Source organism: Triturus cristatus, chromosome 1_1, assembly GCF_964204655.1.
Source record: "Triturus cristatus chromosome 1_1, aTriCri1.1, whole genome shotgun sequence".
NCBI lineage: Eukaryota > Metazoa > Chordata > Amphibia > Caudata > Salamandridae > Triturus > Triturus cristatus.
Window position 1 is genome coordinate 1,206,201,867 of NC_140579.1, and position 18,714 is coordinate 1,206,220,580.

An 18,714-nucleotide genomic window follows, 5' to 3' on the forward strand; every position below is an offset into this window, starting at 1 on the left:
TGACAGCTAATGATACTTCTCTGCCAGAATCTACCCTGACTCCAGATGTTTCACCCCCCACTAGGACGAAACTTGCAAATTGGTTACCCTTCGATGATGCTTCTTTTTCCCATAGCCTAAATAGCATTACATCTGGTTCCCCACGAGATCCGATACCCGCCAAGATTTTAAAACTACTTGAACTTAGTTCACGTCAAGTGCTAATGCAACTTCTCAACTCTTCATTACTTGAGTCATATGTTCCTCAGGAGTGGAAGCATGCAATGATAATTCCTTTATTAAAAAAGGCCGGAGCGGACATTACCAATCTGTCCAACTTCAGACCTATTTCATTGCTCCCTATTCTATCAAAGATCCTGGAAAGGCACATTAACACACAGTTGACACATCTTGTGGAGAGCTCTGGCTTTTTACATTCGTCCCAATCAGGCTTTCGAGCGCATCATTCGACTGAAACCACACTCCTAGGAGTTACCGAGAGTCTGCGACACAGTGTTGATCGCGGGGAAACATCAGCCTTGATCCTTCTCGATCTAAGTGCGGCGTTCGACACTGTGTCTCATTCCATCCTTCTCGCGACTCTTCGGTCCCTGGGAGTAGAGGGTGCAGCTCTCGGCTGGATAGCCTCTTTTTTAAAAGATCGCACTTTCCAGGTGTTCTCTGCCTCTGCCTCTGCTTCTTCTACAACTTGTACCTCGGCGTATGGTGTTCCCCAGGGTTCGATACTCAGTCCCTTACTATTCAACATCTACGTAAGACCCCTTGCCACTATTGTGGAGGAAGCCGGTCTTACACTGTACTCCTACGCCGACGACTCACAGATAATTTTTTCTCTCTCTAATAAAGAGTGCAATAACATCTCTGCTTTGAAAGAAGGTCTGACTCGTGTTTCAAAATGGATGAAGAGTAATTTTTGGAAACTTAACGGTGACAAAACTGAGGTTGTGATACTAGGCAAGAACAAGGATCTCTGGGGTTCCGACCATTGGCCTAATGATATGGGACCTACCCCGCTACCTGTAGTTGCAGTTCGCAATCTCGGATATCTCATTGATGAGAAACTCACAATGAGACAGCAGGCTGTAAAAGTGGCTTCCATTTGTTTTGCTACCCTGAGATGGCTTCAAAAGATTTTGTGGATGTTACCTCCTTCCTCTCAAAGAATGGTAGTCCAGGCGTTGGTTGTTTCCCGCCTGGACTATGGTAACGTCCTATATCTGGGAGCCGACCAAACAACCATAAAAAAACTTCAGGTTGTACAGAACGCTGCCGCCCGACTGCTCTGCAATGTTCCTAGGAGAACATCAGCCTCGACAGCCCTTCGTGACCTTCACTGGCTCAAAATTCCAAACAGAATTAAATTTAAAGCCTTGTGTCACGTCTTTAAAATCAAACACGGCTCAGCCCCAAAATATCTTCAGGATCTTATCCAGGCCTACAAACCTAGTCGAACTCTTAGATCATCAACATATGGTGATTTTTCTGTCCCTAGATTTAGGCTGGCAAAAATGGGAGGGTGTTCTTTTGCCTATTTGGGTCCTAAGTTTTGGAATGCTCTTCCTGTGACCCTAAAGACAGAAACCAACCTCTTTCTTTTTCGCAAAGGACTTAAAACTTGGCTCTTTCAGCAGTAATTGATTGCCTGGTAAATTCAGCGTGCCATTCTTTTTCCCTTTTAGTCTTTCCTTGAGCGCCGGGAAACCCACTGCGGGTAGCTGTGCGCGTTAGAAGTTTAAATAAATAAAATAAAATTTCATTTATGGGTCACGGGTACATGTAGTACAATTTACTAGTTATATACATGGAAATTAAATGTGCTAATTAGGTGTAGGCCAATTTTACCATTGATGTGAACCATTGTTTGACCATGAGAAAATGTGTATTTCTTGAGGTATTTGTTTAATTTTCAAAGATCAAAGATTGATATCCAGTATCAGAATGTTTTCTTTATTAGGAAGGAGGAGTAGAAAACAGTTTTTCACTGGGTAAAAAACACTTGTTTCTTGGGCGATTTTGTTTTTGCCAGTACTGGAAACTCTTATTAGTAATCAGCATCATGAAGCAGGGATTTACCTGGCATGATCTTCTGTCTAAGTTCAGAACAAATGATGGCAGAAATGCTCTGAAGAAGTCAGATCTGGTAGAAAAACTTAAAGAACTGAAGAGAAGACTTACTTCACATGGCAGTAGAAAATCGTATAGTATGATAGCCTCTGAAAGGAGTGTGGTCAGGCTACTGTAATATGATTATAGATTATTACAGTCAAATGATATGAATAGGATAATAAAGTGAATATTTTGTATCCTATGCAGACGTAGCATGATATAGTACTATTTTTCTGGCTTTACCTTGAGACTGTACCACACAAGCTAACAACGGAGGGGGAGAAGGATACACCCTACCTCATCCTCCTAATGTATCAAGTCACAACACATAAAAGAGGTAGGGTAAGTCAACTGTCGTTCCCGTTTGTTAGACGTTATACGCCAGGGGAGCACATTATACTTGTAAAAACTGCCCTCGCCCACAATAAATTGTGGCATGCTTCATCATAGGGCTGCTACTAACGTCTCTGCGCAGACCAACGCTAGAGATGGAGCAATAGGGAGGGGTAGACAATACAACAATGATAAAGACATACAAGAATAAGAAAGGATCCTGAAAAATGTGCAGAAACTAATAATATTAAAACTAACTGAGGGATATCTGTATAACAATTGTATTCCTAGATTCCCTTGTCAGGACTAAAAGGTATACGGGTGATGGTGGTATGAGTTAAAAACCTTGAGACTCCCAGCTTGACAACGGGGAATGATTCAAGCATCTACATGTATGAAAGATGCCAAACTGGAGAAGGGTTTGTCCTTTCTCAGGCAAGGTATTATTTGAATGACTTATTTGATGAAATCCGACCCCTTCTGGAACTGACTGAGGATAACTCTGTGCCCTGTTTTTGGTAATAATTCCTTTACAGGTGGTAGAAAATACACACATTATGTGAATGGGAAATCTACTTGATTCCTTCAAATGAAAATTGACAATTTGTACTCATCTATATGTTCATCTTTTACAGGATTTTCTATTTTACAGATTCAGAGAAAATATTCCCAAAGAAACTAATTCAATCGACTAGTTTTAGGGCTCACTGCAAACTTGGAAATTAGGTTTACAAACTATGGTACCCTATTAGATCTAATTTGACATTTTTTCCCTCAAACAGTTAATATGTAATAACGTAAACCTTCCCATACATTGCTTTGTATCTCATGGTAGTCCTGTCCAGCTACATTCTACATCAAGCACTCTGTATATAAGGGTTGCCGTCACTTAGATAGATGGATTTAGTAAATTAGATTAAAACAATCTCATACTTGTGTAACCCAAGACACATTCTTTAAACACCTGACTCCTATGTCTTTACTAGGGACTGTAATAGGTCACGACCATCCCTCACAAATGAGGTCCTAATTCTACATAATAGGTCTTTATAACGTTTATAACTCAACCGCCATTCCTTCACGTCAGGCTAAAAGTTAGAACTGGGGTGATCGCAGTAGGGTACAAGACATTCCTGGAGAACTATGGATGTTCAGACTTTAGGTTTAAGAGGACGTACAATTAAAAATAAGGGCTTAAGCATCTAAAAAAAACAAAAAACTACGTTCAGTTGCTTATTTCACTTTTCAATGTTATTCTAAAGAACCCCCAAGTCAACAGGAAGAATTCTAAATTTTGTGACTATGAAAATACTCAGGATGATCTTTTCAAGGGTAATGAAATGCAATAAATCATTCACATTTGTTTTTTTCAATTTACAGTTATCCTATACAATACATTTCAACGCGCACCAAGTAAGAGATGGCGGAGATGAGCTTCTCAGAATTTTTGTAGGCAAAGCTCCAAAATGGTGGGTGCCCTCCAGTACACAATGAGACCTGTCCTTTTCATCTTGTGTTCCTCTGAAGGAGAGGCGCGGGATGAGGAATTATATCTGAGTCTATGAGACCAGTACTTGTATCAAAAGGACAGTGGTTTAAAATGGTTCGACTTTTCCTTTCACCACACTTACAAACACTTGCGTGTGATTAAGTGTCAAACTATGCTGCTTAAGTAACACTGCAGTATGGCCACAGATGCATATAAAACCTTCACATGTGTCCTAAGCCACACACTAAATGACGAGCATTCATGGCATTATGCCTCTCTCTGATGCCAAATAAATGCTATAAAAATGTTTATGTACAATTCTAAAGAAGGAATAAACAAGTTTTGCCGACATAATTGCACACAGTTGAAATCTGGCATAGCCATTATTACCCAATCAGGGCGGTTTATTTGTGCTGTGAAATTTGAAGCTGTTTTGTGACAATGTACAGGTTTATAAACAGTTACAAAATAACTAGACTGGATTACTTTGTTTACATGGAACAATCCTCTCCACCCTCCCTATATTCCCCCACAAAACCAGCCTCTCATAAATAAAAACATTCACACTTTTGGAAAGTTGTTTCCAAGGTGATTAAAAATACAACAAAGGGGGACACATGAAGGCACTGAGGCAATAGCGGGCTCTGTGTTATGGGAAAACATGGCACAGGCACAAGAGGAAACTAAGGATCCCCAAGAAATATTTAAAAAACCCTCCTCCCCTAGACTGCAAGCACCTCACTAAGTTCACAGACAAATTGGTATAATGGGGAAATTGTGTTTTCTGGGAGGGCTTGGAGTCTGCCTTGTATGCAGATGAACATATAATATAGTGTATATCTTGCTATTGAAGAATAGAAATAGAAAATTCTGCGGTGCATACCCACTTCACGTGCTGGTGAATTGGCTATTCTTCTATGACAAGAGGAACGTGCATCTATGTTTGACGGCATGCCTGCATTGTCACCAGGCACAGGCTTGACTGGCGGCATTATATATCGTGGGCACAGTTACTGATGGATACAAGTCTTCTGTGGCTCCGCCACCACACTAAATTAACATTTCCAAGGACTGTAAAGTCTGAACCCTGAGTGGGTGTAGGTTGACTGAATGGTTGAGTGTCACCTATTTGTGACCGTACTCAGTTGAATAACATCCTTCCGGTAAGTGGTTGTTCCCAACATGCATCATAAACAGTCTCCTAGAGAAATGTATAAAGAGATGGAACTCATTTCTGTTGAGAATTGGAGGCACCCCTCTGTCTGCTGGTGAATATTATAATTCTTCAATGACAAGATGACTATGTATCTGTGTTTGATAGAGTGCTTGCATCTTCGCTAGGCACTGGCCCGATTAACGGCATCATATAATTTGTGATATATATATTCCGTAATGCAGATGTGCATGACCTGTGACATTTAGGGTACATAATCTAAAACAGACACGTTAAAATGGGATATAACTAAGAAATAAGCATCTCCTGAGTGGTAGGCCTATGTGATGCACACAGGCTGCTTTATGTGCTTCAAGGAGGGCTCCAGCTAATCCTGCATTTTACTGAAAGGTCCACAATGTACATTCACTCAAACTGCCCCTCCAAAGATCAAAACTGAGCATAGTTGCAGCTGAACTAACAATTGAGGCCAGTGATACAGCCGCTGATGTTGTCACTCACAAGACATTTCAAATATTAGTTAATAGGGGGGTTAAAGGAATTTTCAGAAAATGGAAAGCAAACAAATGTCAAAGGCTCTTAAGATTGTTTGGAGAACAATGTTCCCTCTAGTCATGCGAGTACAGCTCTTTGATAGACGTTTTTCACTGGAAAAAGAGGTAGTAATGCTAAATGACAGATTAAGGGCCACAGCTGAAGAGAGGGTATTGAAGTCCCAGATGGATGGAATCACCATAAGTGTGTCACTATTAGCAGTATATAAAGATCAAGACATCAGCCACCATATACAGTTTGTGACAAAAATGGCTCTATAAAGAGCTTGTAACACATGCTGTCCCGATAAAGAGCTTGCGGCAGTAGCATCCCCATACAGCCTCTGACATTAGCAGCTCTATATCCAGTCTGTGATACCAACTGGCAGACATACATGTGGAGGTTGGTACACCAACAGTCCTACAGACTATTTGCAGAAGCTATTCTAGAGAGCCAGTAAAGCCTCTACACATATTGACCTTACAACACTAGTGGTCCTAACAGGCAAAGAATAGCAGTAGCTCTATACAGCTTGGAATACCACTGACTAAGTAACATCTGCAACAAGCTGCCATATAGAACCCATGGTGCCAGTGTCTCTTTATAGTCTGACAAAACAGTGGCCCCTGTAAAGTGTAGGACTTTAATGGCTGAACACAACTTGGTAATCAGTGGCCCTCCACAGTATGTAAAATCAATAGATCATATAGCGTACAACACCTGCTGCATTTCACAGGTGGCCAGATACAACCAATAGTAATATTTTATAGTGATTACACAATCAGTGGCCTTAAATGGCCAGTCTCACAAGTGGCGAAATACAGCCTGGCGCACAAGAAGCCCTGCACAACCTGCAACACTACTTGCCCTACACAGACCGTGATACAAAGGGATTTTCACAGCATACAACAGACGTGATCTTAAACAACCAGAGATATGAGCAGTCAACACATCTGGGATACCACTGACCATATACGGTTTGAGACTACACTGATCCTGCACAACTTAAAACCATCAGCGCTATGCAACCACCACCACCAGCATGGTTTCAGCCTTCAAAAAGTGACCTTGCTTGTTTTCTCATCTTTCAGCCATAGAAGAACAATCTATTGAACAGGTCCCGTGTTGCATCAGCGAAGTCCAGAGGTGCAGAGAGGAGACCAGCAGATTAAATGCTTTGGTGGAAATTCCAATAGCACGGAATTCTTACATATCTGGTCCATTCTTTCTGATCCTCCTGGGATCCAAAGCGTTTGTCACAAATATAACATGGGACAGGAATGAAGGTGAACAACAAAGAAATTAGCCTTTTAGTCCGCCTCCTTCACTGCGGCACCAAACTCCCAGAAGAATCCAGCAGCAAACTCAGCACTTTGAAGAGGTGTTTGGACTAATCCAATTTCTACTGTAAACTGCCTTTGAATAGGCCCAAAAATGTAAGGCACGTGCAAACAATCGTTCCAAATGCCCGAGATGCAGTCTCATGTGTTTACTTTTATAAAAAATACTTTCCTTTATTTTAATGTAGTTATATATTTAAGTGGAAAAAATAAAATAAGACTCAGGATAGAGTTTTTTTTAAATTTCATAAAATCTTCTGTGTGCCTTCGTGATTTTTGCCATATGTTGTACAGCGCCTGCAATATCCACAGTCTGTCTTCACATGGGAGGCAGTGCTACTAGGCCCATTAACCATAGATTCATCGATGCAGGTTCAATTTTCAGGGTCAAGAGTCCGTTTTCCTTCTGCCTGCTGGCCCCTCTTGCGAGACACAGGAGGTCTCAGGTAGATGAGGAACAGTTGGCTGTAATCTGGGTGTGACAGGGAAAACTCCTGGAACACATCTGTGCGGGTGGAGGAGAAAAGGGTTCAAGGGGAGGTGGAGGGAATGGAGGAGAAAAAGAAAATTTCAAGTTACAAAACTAACACCACATCACCCTCCTCCACTCTGACACAAGCCATTATTGCCTTTCTTTCTAGAATGTTCCACACCACCTTGCTTTTTGTTACACCTACTTTACCCTAAACGTCAGCCTACTCTTTTCATATAGTTCCTGTATATCTTTGATCTCGCTGCTCACCTATGCAGAAAGCAGAAAAATATTTGCACTCATACCATATACCACCATCCATGCCCTTGGAGACAGGTGCGGAGGATATCATCTGCAAATATGATGTACAACAGAATCATTGGTATTCCAAAAACATATTTAAAATCTATTTCCATTTCTAGCATTCTGGAAAGTGTTATCGTAAATATTAAAGAATTTTGGATGTAGTCAAGTTTGAAAGCTTAATGTAAATACTCTGATGCATTGAGATGTTTTGACACCGACTTTAAGATCCAGCCATTGCACTTCTATAAGAGAATGGCAATTGTAATTTCTACAAACAAATATATACTTTAATTTCTCAGAGCTCCTTACACAGTCAGAAAAATTTAGAGGCATGGGAATTGAGAGGCATGGGAATTAGTTGGGTTGGCCAAGATCACAAGAACTGTCAAGGCTGGAAAGAAGTGATTAGAAGTCATGATTACAGGCTCAATAGCCAACAATTTAGATGCTAGACCTTCGCCTACTGGTGAGTGGGTATAAAAGACATGATTCACGGAGCGCACTTGAGTGGGCCCACAGCAAAGCTGGAGTTCAGCAGAGTGCAGTCAAGCAGTCCTACAGCAGCACAGCAGTCCTTCTTCCTGGCAAAGTATCCACAGGTCCAGAAATGTACTGAAGTGGTGGTATCAGCAGTCTTTCTTTTATACAAAGTTATGGCTTTGAAGTGGAGAGAAACTTCTAGAGATATGTCTTTGAGGTACACAGATGCCCTACCTTCCCTGGCTCCAGACTAACTACAGGGGGTATGCCACCCTTTGTGTGGAGACAGTACACAGCCGATTCAGGTATAAGTATTGCTGGGCCCAGCTCTTCCATTGTCCCATTCCATCACACCTAAGCTCCCACTGTGTGTGGCTGTCTAGGAGGAATACACAAAACCCAAATATCACCCACACCCAGTCATGCGACCAGAGCATCAAATAGCTAAGGCAAGAAAATACCAACCGTAGGAAACGTGCCCCCTATTCAGACATCCATTACAAAAATGGGGTTACCCAAAAGTCAAGGACCTGGGTGTGAACTCAATACAAAAGACTGTGGTCCCAGACCAATTATTGACACAAAGCAATAATCCTATTAAGTTATATCATTCTACAGATTTGAGCTAATTAAGCAGAAAATATTTAGAATAGCTCATGGTATTCAATACAACATCCAATTCTTGAATCACCATACATTTATTTACACAATCTCATAGGTTCTATGATGTTTGGCACATGGTTGCTCCATGAAGTTAAAATTGACTCTTACACGTTACCACCAGGAACGGAACGCCTGGATTTACACCAGACACAGAGTCAAGTCCAGGACTGCGTCAGGTTGCCCCACTCCTCCCTTGTCCTGAAGAAGACCCGCACGGTCAAGGTTTCAATTTTCCTTTGTGCCATTAGACGGGTCGAAACGTCGACGCCCCCTTTTGAAAAGCCTGGGACACGCAATCCTCTAGCGTGCCACATCAGGAATTAGATTCTGTTTGTCGAATACATAATTGTTTTGTGATATCCTTAAACGTGACCAGGCTCGTCTGAACGGTGATTTATAACTGTTCCCTCTGTAAAGTATATCAATGTCTGTCTTACTGTTTTTCATACTATCCCCTTTTCACTCACTCACTGTTTAGCACTCTTGCTTTATGCACGTTCCCTCTGGAGCAACCATGTGCCAAACATCATAGAACCTATGAGATTGTGTAAATAAATGTATGGTGATTCAAGAATTGGATGTTGCGACTTTTTCATGTTATAATGTTGTATTGAATACCATGAGCTATTCTAAATATTTTCTGCTTAATTAGCTCAAATCTGTAGAATGATATAACTTAATAGGATTATTGCTTTGTGTCAATAATTGGTCTGGGACCACTGTCTTCCCTATTCAGACATGGCACTTTTTGTCTGGTATTTAATGCAATTTTGCCCAATGTGCACAGAGTTCCTGCTAACCAGGTCCCCTATACCAGTGCTCTTCCCCTAAGATGAGGTAACTGTTTAATTGTTCCCCAATTGGCAAGACGGATTAGTTACTTACCTGTAATCCTAGTTCTCTTCCAGGGGTATCCTCATCAAAGTCATAAGCATTAGAATATTCCCGCCCATGCGCGGGACCCCGGAAACACTATATTATATGTGCCCCACATATATATCCATATATATATTCACAGAAAAAAACATAGGTTTCAGGCACGTTATAGTTAGGAATTAGCATTTAAAAAACCTCAGAAATTCACTGAAAAAACCATAGGTTTCAGGGGTGTTATAGTTAGCTGGACTTTTCACTTGTACAAAACCATTGAAATTTCCCCGTTATAGTTAGTTCACCTAACTATAACTCGCGCGCCCGCAATGCACTGCTGATGACGTCACATATTACATCACTCATGACATGGTCAGTGACATCACTGATGACATCACTGATGACATCTCAAATGACATCACTGATGACATCATCCAGTGAATGTGTGTTTTTCTGAAAATTAAATATGTTTTATATATGTATATCTCAAGGTCGATGGAAGAATACATGGGTATATAAGTGTCTAAATGGATGATTTGTTTTTGAAAAATTGATTGTGTAACTGACTGATTAAGTGTATCATAGTGAATACATGGCTTAGTGAGTAATGTTTAAATATGTAAATATCTGTATCAGTCTCTCACTGTGTATAAGTGGCTGCATGGGTTGGTGAGTAGCTACATGGGTGTCTATATATGTTATTAGTTGGTTTTTTGAGTATCAGTCTGAGTGTCTGCATGGTTCGGTGGGGGGTATTACGTAGTGCATAGGTGCATGAATGAGTGACTCACTCTTTGTATGTGTTGAAGACAGTATGTGTGCAGGACTGTATGGGTGGATGAGTGTGTGTATGGGTGTGTTAGTGAGTGAATGACTGTCTCAATAGTGTCTTTATGAGTAACTACATATGTTTTAAACTAGTATATGTGACTATTGGTGTATATAAGTGAGTATATGTGAGAGTGAGAGATTGAAAGAGTTCCTGTATGAATAAGTATGTGTTTCTATAAGTGATCGTTTAAAAGACTAAGTATGTGTAAGTTTCCGTAGAAGTAAGTGTGGTGGTGTGTGTATAACTGTATATGCAAGTAAATGGATGTTTGATTCTTTATTAGCATGAGTGACTATGTGTGTGAATAACTCTATGGATGAGTGGCATTGTGTAACAGGATGTATAGGTGTATGAGTACGTATGATGAGTGAATACATGTATGAGTGACTGTATAGGACTGTTGGTGAGTGAGTGGATGTGTATGTGGATCTTAGAATTACTGAAGAGGTTGTTGTAACTGGTATTGGTATGTCCATTGTTTTGAAAAGTTTAGTCTCTATTTTTGAATGTGTGTATCAAAGGTTATATTAGGGTGAGAGGAGGTCTGCCACTCTATCACAAGGATGATGTCATCAGTGATGTCATTTGAGATGTCATCAGTGATGTCATCAGTGATGTCACTGACCATGTCATGAGTGATGTAATGTGACGTCATCAGCAGTGCATTGCGGGCGCGCGAGTTATAGTTAGCTGAACTAACTATAACGGGGGAATTTCAATGGTTTTGTACAAGTGAAAAGTCCAGCTAACTATAACACCCCTGAAACCTATGGTTTTTTCAGTGAATATATATATAGATATATATGTGGGGCACATATAATATAGTGTTTCCGGGGTCCCGCGCATGGGCGGGAATATTCTAATGCTTATGACTATTGATGAGGATCCCCTGGAAGAGAACTTTAGCACCCTGTAAGTCCCTAGTAAATTGTGCCCTGGGCTGCAGCATGTATTGTGCCACCCTAGGAACCCACCACTAAACTCATGCTGACTGCCATTGTAGGCTACTTGAAATGTTGCAGACAGTGAAAACACAACATGGCACACATCCTGTGCCATGCCCACAGACACTGCATGCAATATTTGTAAGTCACCCCTACAGCAGTCCTTTTAGCTACAGCAGGCCTTGTAGCCCTAAGGCAGGGTGCAATTTATTACATGTGAGGACATAGCTGTATGAACAGATGTGCCCCTGTGCTGTCTAGTTCAATTTGTAGATAGTACAAATGAAATGCTAATTCCTAACTATAACGTGCCTGAAACCTATGTTTTTTTCTGTGAATTTCAAAGGTTTTTTAAATGCTAATTTCTAACTATGCCTACAGAGATAGGACATGCGAAGAAAGAAGAAAAAATGCACAGAAAGAAAAAAAAGAAGTGCAGAAAGAAGCAACAGAAGTCCTCAAAGACGAAGAAAAGTGCAGGAAGAAGGATAACGTGCAGAAAGAACAAAAAGAAGAGCAGAAAGAAGCCTTGTTGCAAAATCATCCTGTACCCTCAACTTTTTCAGACGGATACTGGTGGTAACTGAGTCTGACTAACCAGTCCTAGAGCCAGTGCTATGTTAAAAGACACTTAGAATACAGTGAAAACACCTACATACACTAGGGAACATTATGCGTTGGGGTCCCCCTGTGATTAGCATGACCTCCTCTGTAAGCCCCTAGTATACAATAGAGCAGGGGGATTAAAACTACCTCTTAAAACAGGCCACAGGGCGTTTTTGCACACGTTAACTCAGGCCCCGTCCCCTCCCTTCACCACTGTGTAAACACGCCCTGTGTCCGTTTTTAGTTGGGAGATTAAGTTCATTTGAATCCTGAGGGTCCCTAGGGTCCAACTAGCCCACTAGGTACCTCCAGTAAGTGCCACAGAGCTGCGTTGCAGAGAGGTGTAAAAAGTGGCACGGCCTGGACCACCTCTCTGCAATGCAGCTCAGTGGCGCTTACTGGAAGCACTTGGTGGGCTAGTTAGCCCCCAGGGGCCCTCAGTATTGACGGAAAATTATATCCCCAATTTAAAACGTGCCATAGTGCGTGTTTGCACACGTCACCTCAGGCCCCGTCCCCTCCCTTCACCACTGTGTAAACGCGCCCTGTGGCTGTTCTAAGTTGAGAGATTAAGTCCCCTTGAATCCTAAGGGTCCCTAGGGTCAAACTAGACCACTAGGTACCTCCAGTAAGCGCCACAGAGCTGCGTTGCAGAGAGGTGTAAAAAGGGGCTTGGCCTCAGAACACCTGTCTGCAGCGCAGCTCCCTGGTGCATACTGGAGATGCCTGTTGGGCTAGTTGGCCCTCATGGACCCTCAGTATTAAAGAGGAATTAATTCCCCAACTTACAACTCGCCAGGGGGCGCGTTTGCAGAGTGCTGCAAGGAGGGGGCGTGGCCTCCGGCACGATGCCAGTCTTTTATTTATTTTAATTTTTTAAGAAGGGGGGCTGTGTGGTTCCCCTTCTTATTCTAATTTATTGGCCCTAATGACCCCATCCCCCAGGGCCTGTCTCCTAATTATATTTTTTTGACCCCAATCCCCAGGGCCGGCCACTGTTTTTTATTATTTTTAAAAAATATATATTTATAGACACACCTAGGACATGCTGGACAAACCGTACGTACCTATCACCATGACGATTTGCGTGATATTCATTAAAAGGCGACTATGCATACAATGAATGCACGTGGAATGTATTTACACCACTAGTGAAGCTCTGACATGTCTGATGTCCTACCGTGCCTAATCCCGGTAGACACCCTTGTCGTTTATTTATACAAACATGGGTAGCTATTGACGGGCACATTTAATACACATGCACACCAAGCCATTCAAAGGGGATTCGACAAAAATTCGACCAAAACTATGCAAGAAACCCCCCTCACGGTTAATAAAACACACATCCACTGCCGGATGTGTAATACTTTTTATTTTACTCTCTGGAAAGGGGACGAACATCACTTGAGAGTCACAGCGCGCTCCTGGCAGAGCCCAATGCTGTGTTACACCCACCATTGCCTGCTGAGTGCCACACACCTCTGTGTTGTATTCCACTAGCTAGTGCATATGCTATGACACTCTCTAGCCCATGTGCACTGTAACACCACCCCGTGAATATGTCATGCCACACTTGTCTTCGCACGGGTTATATTGCCCCATCTAACGTGCCTTCCTCGATGCCTATGTTATAACGCACAGTGCTATGCCATACATATTACAATCTGGGATCCATATCTTTGTCACAGTGCATATGCAACGTTACACTGCCCAGCACATATTTTATATTACAACTTTAGAGACTAGTTAGGTTACACAACACTGCCCTGTGCATATTACACTCCAAGGCGCATATCGCATAGCACGCGCTAGTGCCTGTGCTATCTCGCGCTCTCCAATGAATCTGTCATTGCGCACAATGTATTGCATATTATATTTCACGCCCGGTTCATCTTATATCACACTTTTTGGTGCATAGTTTATACCATGCACTATATTTAGTTTTCATTTTCAATCGTGCTCTCAGGACTATGTTCTATATAACACTGTGTTCACCTACCCTTTTCACAGGCATTATATTTTGCGATAGGGGGTGGAGGGTCAGGGGGTGTTTCTGCCAAGTGAGCCCGGAGTCACAGTCACAAACGTCCTCTTCTTCCTGAATAAAAGTGAGATTATGCTGCATACTTGTTCATATTTTAAGTAGTTCGCACAGACACACGTTTTAAAAACAATAAAGTTCCTAATACCTGCCTTCTCTGAACAGTTAGCTTGCTGCCCCATCCCCCTCCTCCCTATCCTCTGTTGTGTGAATCCATGGACTAGCCTCCTCCCTCCTGCCATGCATGGTCTGATGTGCTGCCACTGCCCTCAATTTAGTATGATGTACCAGTCCACTCCTCCTGCCCTCCATTGCCCAATTCTATGCCCCATCATTGACCTCCTGCTTAAACTCTGTGCTTAGCTTGCTGCCCCTATTCTCCTTCCCCCTGCCCTCCGATGTCTTTGTGTATGCCCCCGCTCCATCCTTTTTGCCCACCATGTTCCATGGACCTGCCACTCCTATCTACACTGAGTGTTCTGTTGAGCTGCCACTCCCCTCCCACCTGCCTAGCATTGTCAGATGACTGTAACCTGTCCCTGCCACCTCCACCCTGCCTGTCCACATGCCATGCCCCTATCCTCTTCCTCCTGTCCTACATGGTCCATTGTACTGCCACACCCTTCTGCCCTCCCTGGTCTGTTGTGCTGCAACTGCTCCTCCTGCCTGCCCCGTGTGGTCTGTTGTGAGGCCCCCTCCCCTGAACTTTGTTTGTGCACAGGTCCTGACCCTCCCTTCTATCCTCCATCGTCCTTTGTGCATGCCCCTGCACCCTCCTTCTTGCCCATCATAGCCATTGTGCTACCACTAACCCTCCCACTTGCCATGCATGGTCTTCTGTGCTGCCATGGCCCCTCCCACCTTCCCTGTGTGGTCAGTTAGCTACCCCTGAACCCCTCCCACCTTCCCTCCATGGTCTGTGTGTATGCCATCACAGTCTCACTGTTGCTCTTCATGGTGTGTCTTGCTTCTAGTGCCCATCCTGCCTGACCTCCATGGCTATCTTGCTGCTCCTGCCCTGCCCCCTTGCCCCCAGCCCTCTGTTTACATGTGCAGACCCCTACTCCCTCCCTCCTTGCTTGTCTGTTCCATTGTAATGCCCCTGATCCATCCCTCCTGCCCTTTATGGTCTGTTATGCTGCAGCTTTCTCTCCTGTCTGTCCATTATGGTCCTGCCTCTTGCCCCTCTGTTCTCTGTTGTCCATGTGCATGGTCCTGTCCCCTCCCTCTTGCTTTCTATGGATTGTTGTGCTGCTCTCCCGTCCCGCATGCCCTGTGTGGTGTCTTGTGCTGCTGCAAACCCTGATGCCTGCCCTGCAGGGTCAGTTTGGTGCACCTCTCCATGTCCCTCCTGTCCTCTGTTATCCAAGTCCATGTCCCTACCCCATTTCCTTCCATGATCCAATGTACCATACTTGCGAACATTTTGAACTTGGTAAGAGGGAGATTTTGAAAAAAAACTGGGGTATTGATTTTCCCATTTGAGTTACATTGAAAAAGAGGAGATTGTAGACAGGAGACAGATAAAATAAAGCCCATTTGAGCTTAAAAACATTGGACGTTTCCTGGCTGAATCGGGTCTGTTGGCATGTATGGTTGTACTACCATTGCCTCTTCCTTCTGCCCACAATGGTCTATTACATTGCCACAGCCTCTCTTGCAAGTCCTGTATTGTTGGTTTGTTGCCCCTGCCCCCCTTTCGACTGCCCTCCATAGTCTGTTGTGCTGCTACGGCCCTTCCTGCCTGCTCAGTGTGGTTAAATTGTTGCCTTTGCACCCTCCTACCTGCCTTCAATTTTCAGAGTCCGTGCCCCTGGCCTCTGCCTCTCAACAGTATCCTAATGAACAACTAGATTGCTAACATTCTATATTTATTACAAAAGTGTGGAACGCCTGACGTCATCTTGATGTAATCAAAACTGTAATACCTAGAGCATTTCCTTTAGAAATTACATATATGAGAGGGTCTTATTGGCATCAAAATTATGGTTAGTGCTCTAAAAGACTAAAATAAGGACATATTTTCTGAGTTTTCAAATAGCGAGAAAGCACTTTTAAATTATTTGTTACCTTTATGTTTTTTTATCCAGTTGACCACTTGATTAAATGTTGCACTTAGGGGAGAGGATGTGGTGTTACTTCCAGAACTGTAGACTTTGCAACTGGGGAACCAGGTTGGAGTTTCTGCTTCAGCTCGACATTCTGTGATTCTGGTCAAATCACTTAGTCTCCCCATGTCTACAACCAAAATGAATTTGTTCTTGTGTGATGTAACCAATGCTCATGTAAAGCACTCCAATACCTGACAAGTCTGCACTATATAACACTGCAAAAACACAAAATAATAAGTGTTTTCCACACTTCTGTCATTGGGCTATATTTGGGCTACATCTGGGTGATTTTGGGCTACATTTGGGCTCTTTTGTCTCCGGTGGCCATCTTGGGAGATTTATTTGTTGTGAAGTTTCCTAATTTCCTTATGTACTGCAGTCTCCTCAGTAGGAAATGCTTTCAGTTTTTTACTTTGATTCCATCATGAAGGTATTCAGATATGTCACACATTTGCCATAAATTCTGAATGTTAGCACTCTAGTTGCTCATTAGATCACTGTAGTAAAACTACTGTTCACCATGGAAGTCTGCTCCTGGTATTAAAAGTGCATGTTTCAGTCTGCATGTCAGAATTTTTTAATGAAATAGAAGAGGATTTGAGAAGTCACTCAAAATGTGCCCTCATTTTCTTTCTTCAGCATTAATCATAATTTCTATGGCAAAATGAACCCCCTCATTGTGTTCCTTTTTAAATTAAATGTTTTAAGTGTTACCAGTTTATTCCAATCAAGATGGCTCTAGGTGTGCCATACTTTTGTCATAATGAAGACAGTAAGCGCTCTAGTTGTTTTTAAGAACACTCTGGGACATTCTGTCATTGGGCTATACTTGGGCTACATCTGGGTGATATTTGGGCTACATTTGGGCTCTTTTGTCTCTGGTGGCCATCTTGGGAGACTTATTTGTTATGAAGTTTCCTAATTTCCTCATTTACTGCAGTCTCCTCAGTAGGAAATACTTTCAGTTTTTTACTTTGATTCCATCAAGAAGGCATTCAGATGTGTCACACATTTGCCATAAATTCAGAATGTTAGCACTCTTTTTGCTCATTAGATCACAGTAGTAAAGCTACTGCTCACCAGGGAAAACTGCTGCTGGTATTGAAAGTGCATGTTTCAGTCTGCATGTCAGAATTTTTTAATGAAATAGAAGAGGATTTGAGAAGTCACTCAAAATGTGCCCTAATTTTTCTTTCTGCAGCACTAATCATACTTTTTATGGAAAAATGAACCCCCTCATTTTGTTCCTTTTTAAATTAAATGTTTTAAGAGTTACCACTTTAATCCAAGCAAGATGGCTTCAGGTGTGCCATATGTTTATCCTAAGTAGGACTGTTAGCGCTCTAGTTGTTCTTTGGAACACTCTGGGAAGCTGCAGTAGAACACAAAGGAATCAACTGACAGTCTCTGCCCTTGTTGGATGTACATGTTTTACTGAGAATGTCAGCCTTCATTCTCACATGACTGAGAAAGATAATGTGAATTTACAGAAAATATGCTCTCAGTTTAGCTTATAGATCACCTTCCAAACCTCTGTGTGAAAAGCATGAGAAAATATTTTTCTCTCAATCATGATATCCCAGCAGAAGGCTTTTTCACATGGTGAAATCACCTTAGAACATACCACAATTCCTAAAATGAGTATGGTACCATCAACAATGATTTATACTGTAACTAAAGTCTTAAAACATTCTATTAACTGCAATGCTTTTTAATGAGGTGCTATCATGTATATTGGTCCCAAGATGGCTGCCAACACTTCTTGGATGAAGTGCTGACAGCCAATCAGATCTCAGGATGAGATGTGTGGTTAGGCTCCGCCCACATATGTATATGATTTTACTTTTGATTTTCTCAGGCACTACTGAACAGATTGACACCAGACCTGCAAAAGGCACTTCCCTGACCTGAGGACTACCTCTCTGCCAAATTTCAAGTAATTCTGTTCAGCCGTTCGGGCTGTACCTTGGACTAAAGGTCCCTATGGAAAATTGCATGGGGAAAACGCGTTTTGGGACCCCCCTTTTTTCTCAGCCCCCGCTTGACAAATCCCCCCGAGACTTTCAGGGTAGGAGCGGAGCGGAGCGGAGCGCCCCACCTATTTTGACAATTTCGCGAGGATTCGTCAACCGGCGCCAAAGTTATTCCAAATAGAATGTTGCGGATTTCCTATGGAAACACGGTCCTAACTGCAGCCTACTAAACACCAGAGCTGAATCATGCCATAAGGATTCTCTACCATACATGAAAAACATGCATTAGAAACAGGAGAAAACAATAGCAAAACTTGTTTTAGAAACTGTTTTAATGCTCAGCACACAGTAGAAATCCTCATAAACCACTGAAAGTATAGGAAGCTCCCAGGCTGCATTGCAAACACCCAGTCTAAAAAGACTGAAAAGCTAACTTGTAG

At 42.3% G+C, this 18,714-nt stretch overlaps 1 protein-coding gene across 11 annotated transcripts in view; it reads right to left on the reverse strand.

The window, feature by feature from the left end:
- LPCAT4 (lysophosphatidylcholine acyltransferase 4) overlaps nucleotides 1–18,714 on the reverse strand; it is a 1,035,593-nt gene that overhangs the window by 29,985 nt on the left and 986,894 nt on the right. For 5 of the 11 annotated variants that reach the window (XM_085651827.1, XM_085651836.1, XM_085651862.1 and 2 more), the window contains exon 14: nucleotides 4,306–7,481. The exons of the other annotated variants lie outside the window; for them this stretch is intronic. In XM_085651827.1, coding sequence (XP_085507953.1) covers nucleotides 7,351–7,481 — 131 coding nt within the window. In that variant the 3' untranslated portion in view covers nucleotides 4,306–7,350. Of the gene's footprint in view, nucleotides 1–4,305; nucleotides 7,482–18,714 lie in introns of those variants that run through there. 11 annotated transcript variants of the gene reach the window in all.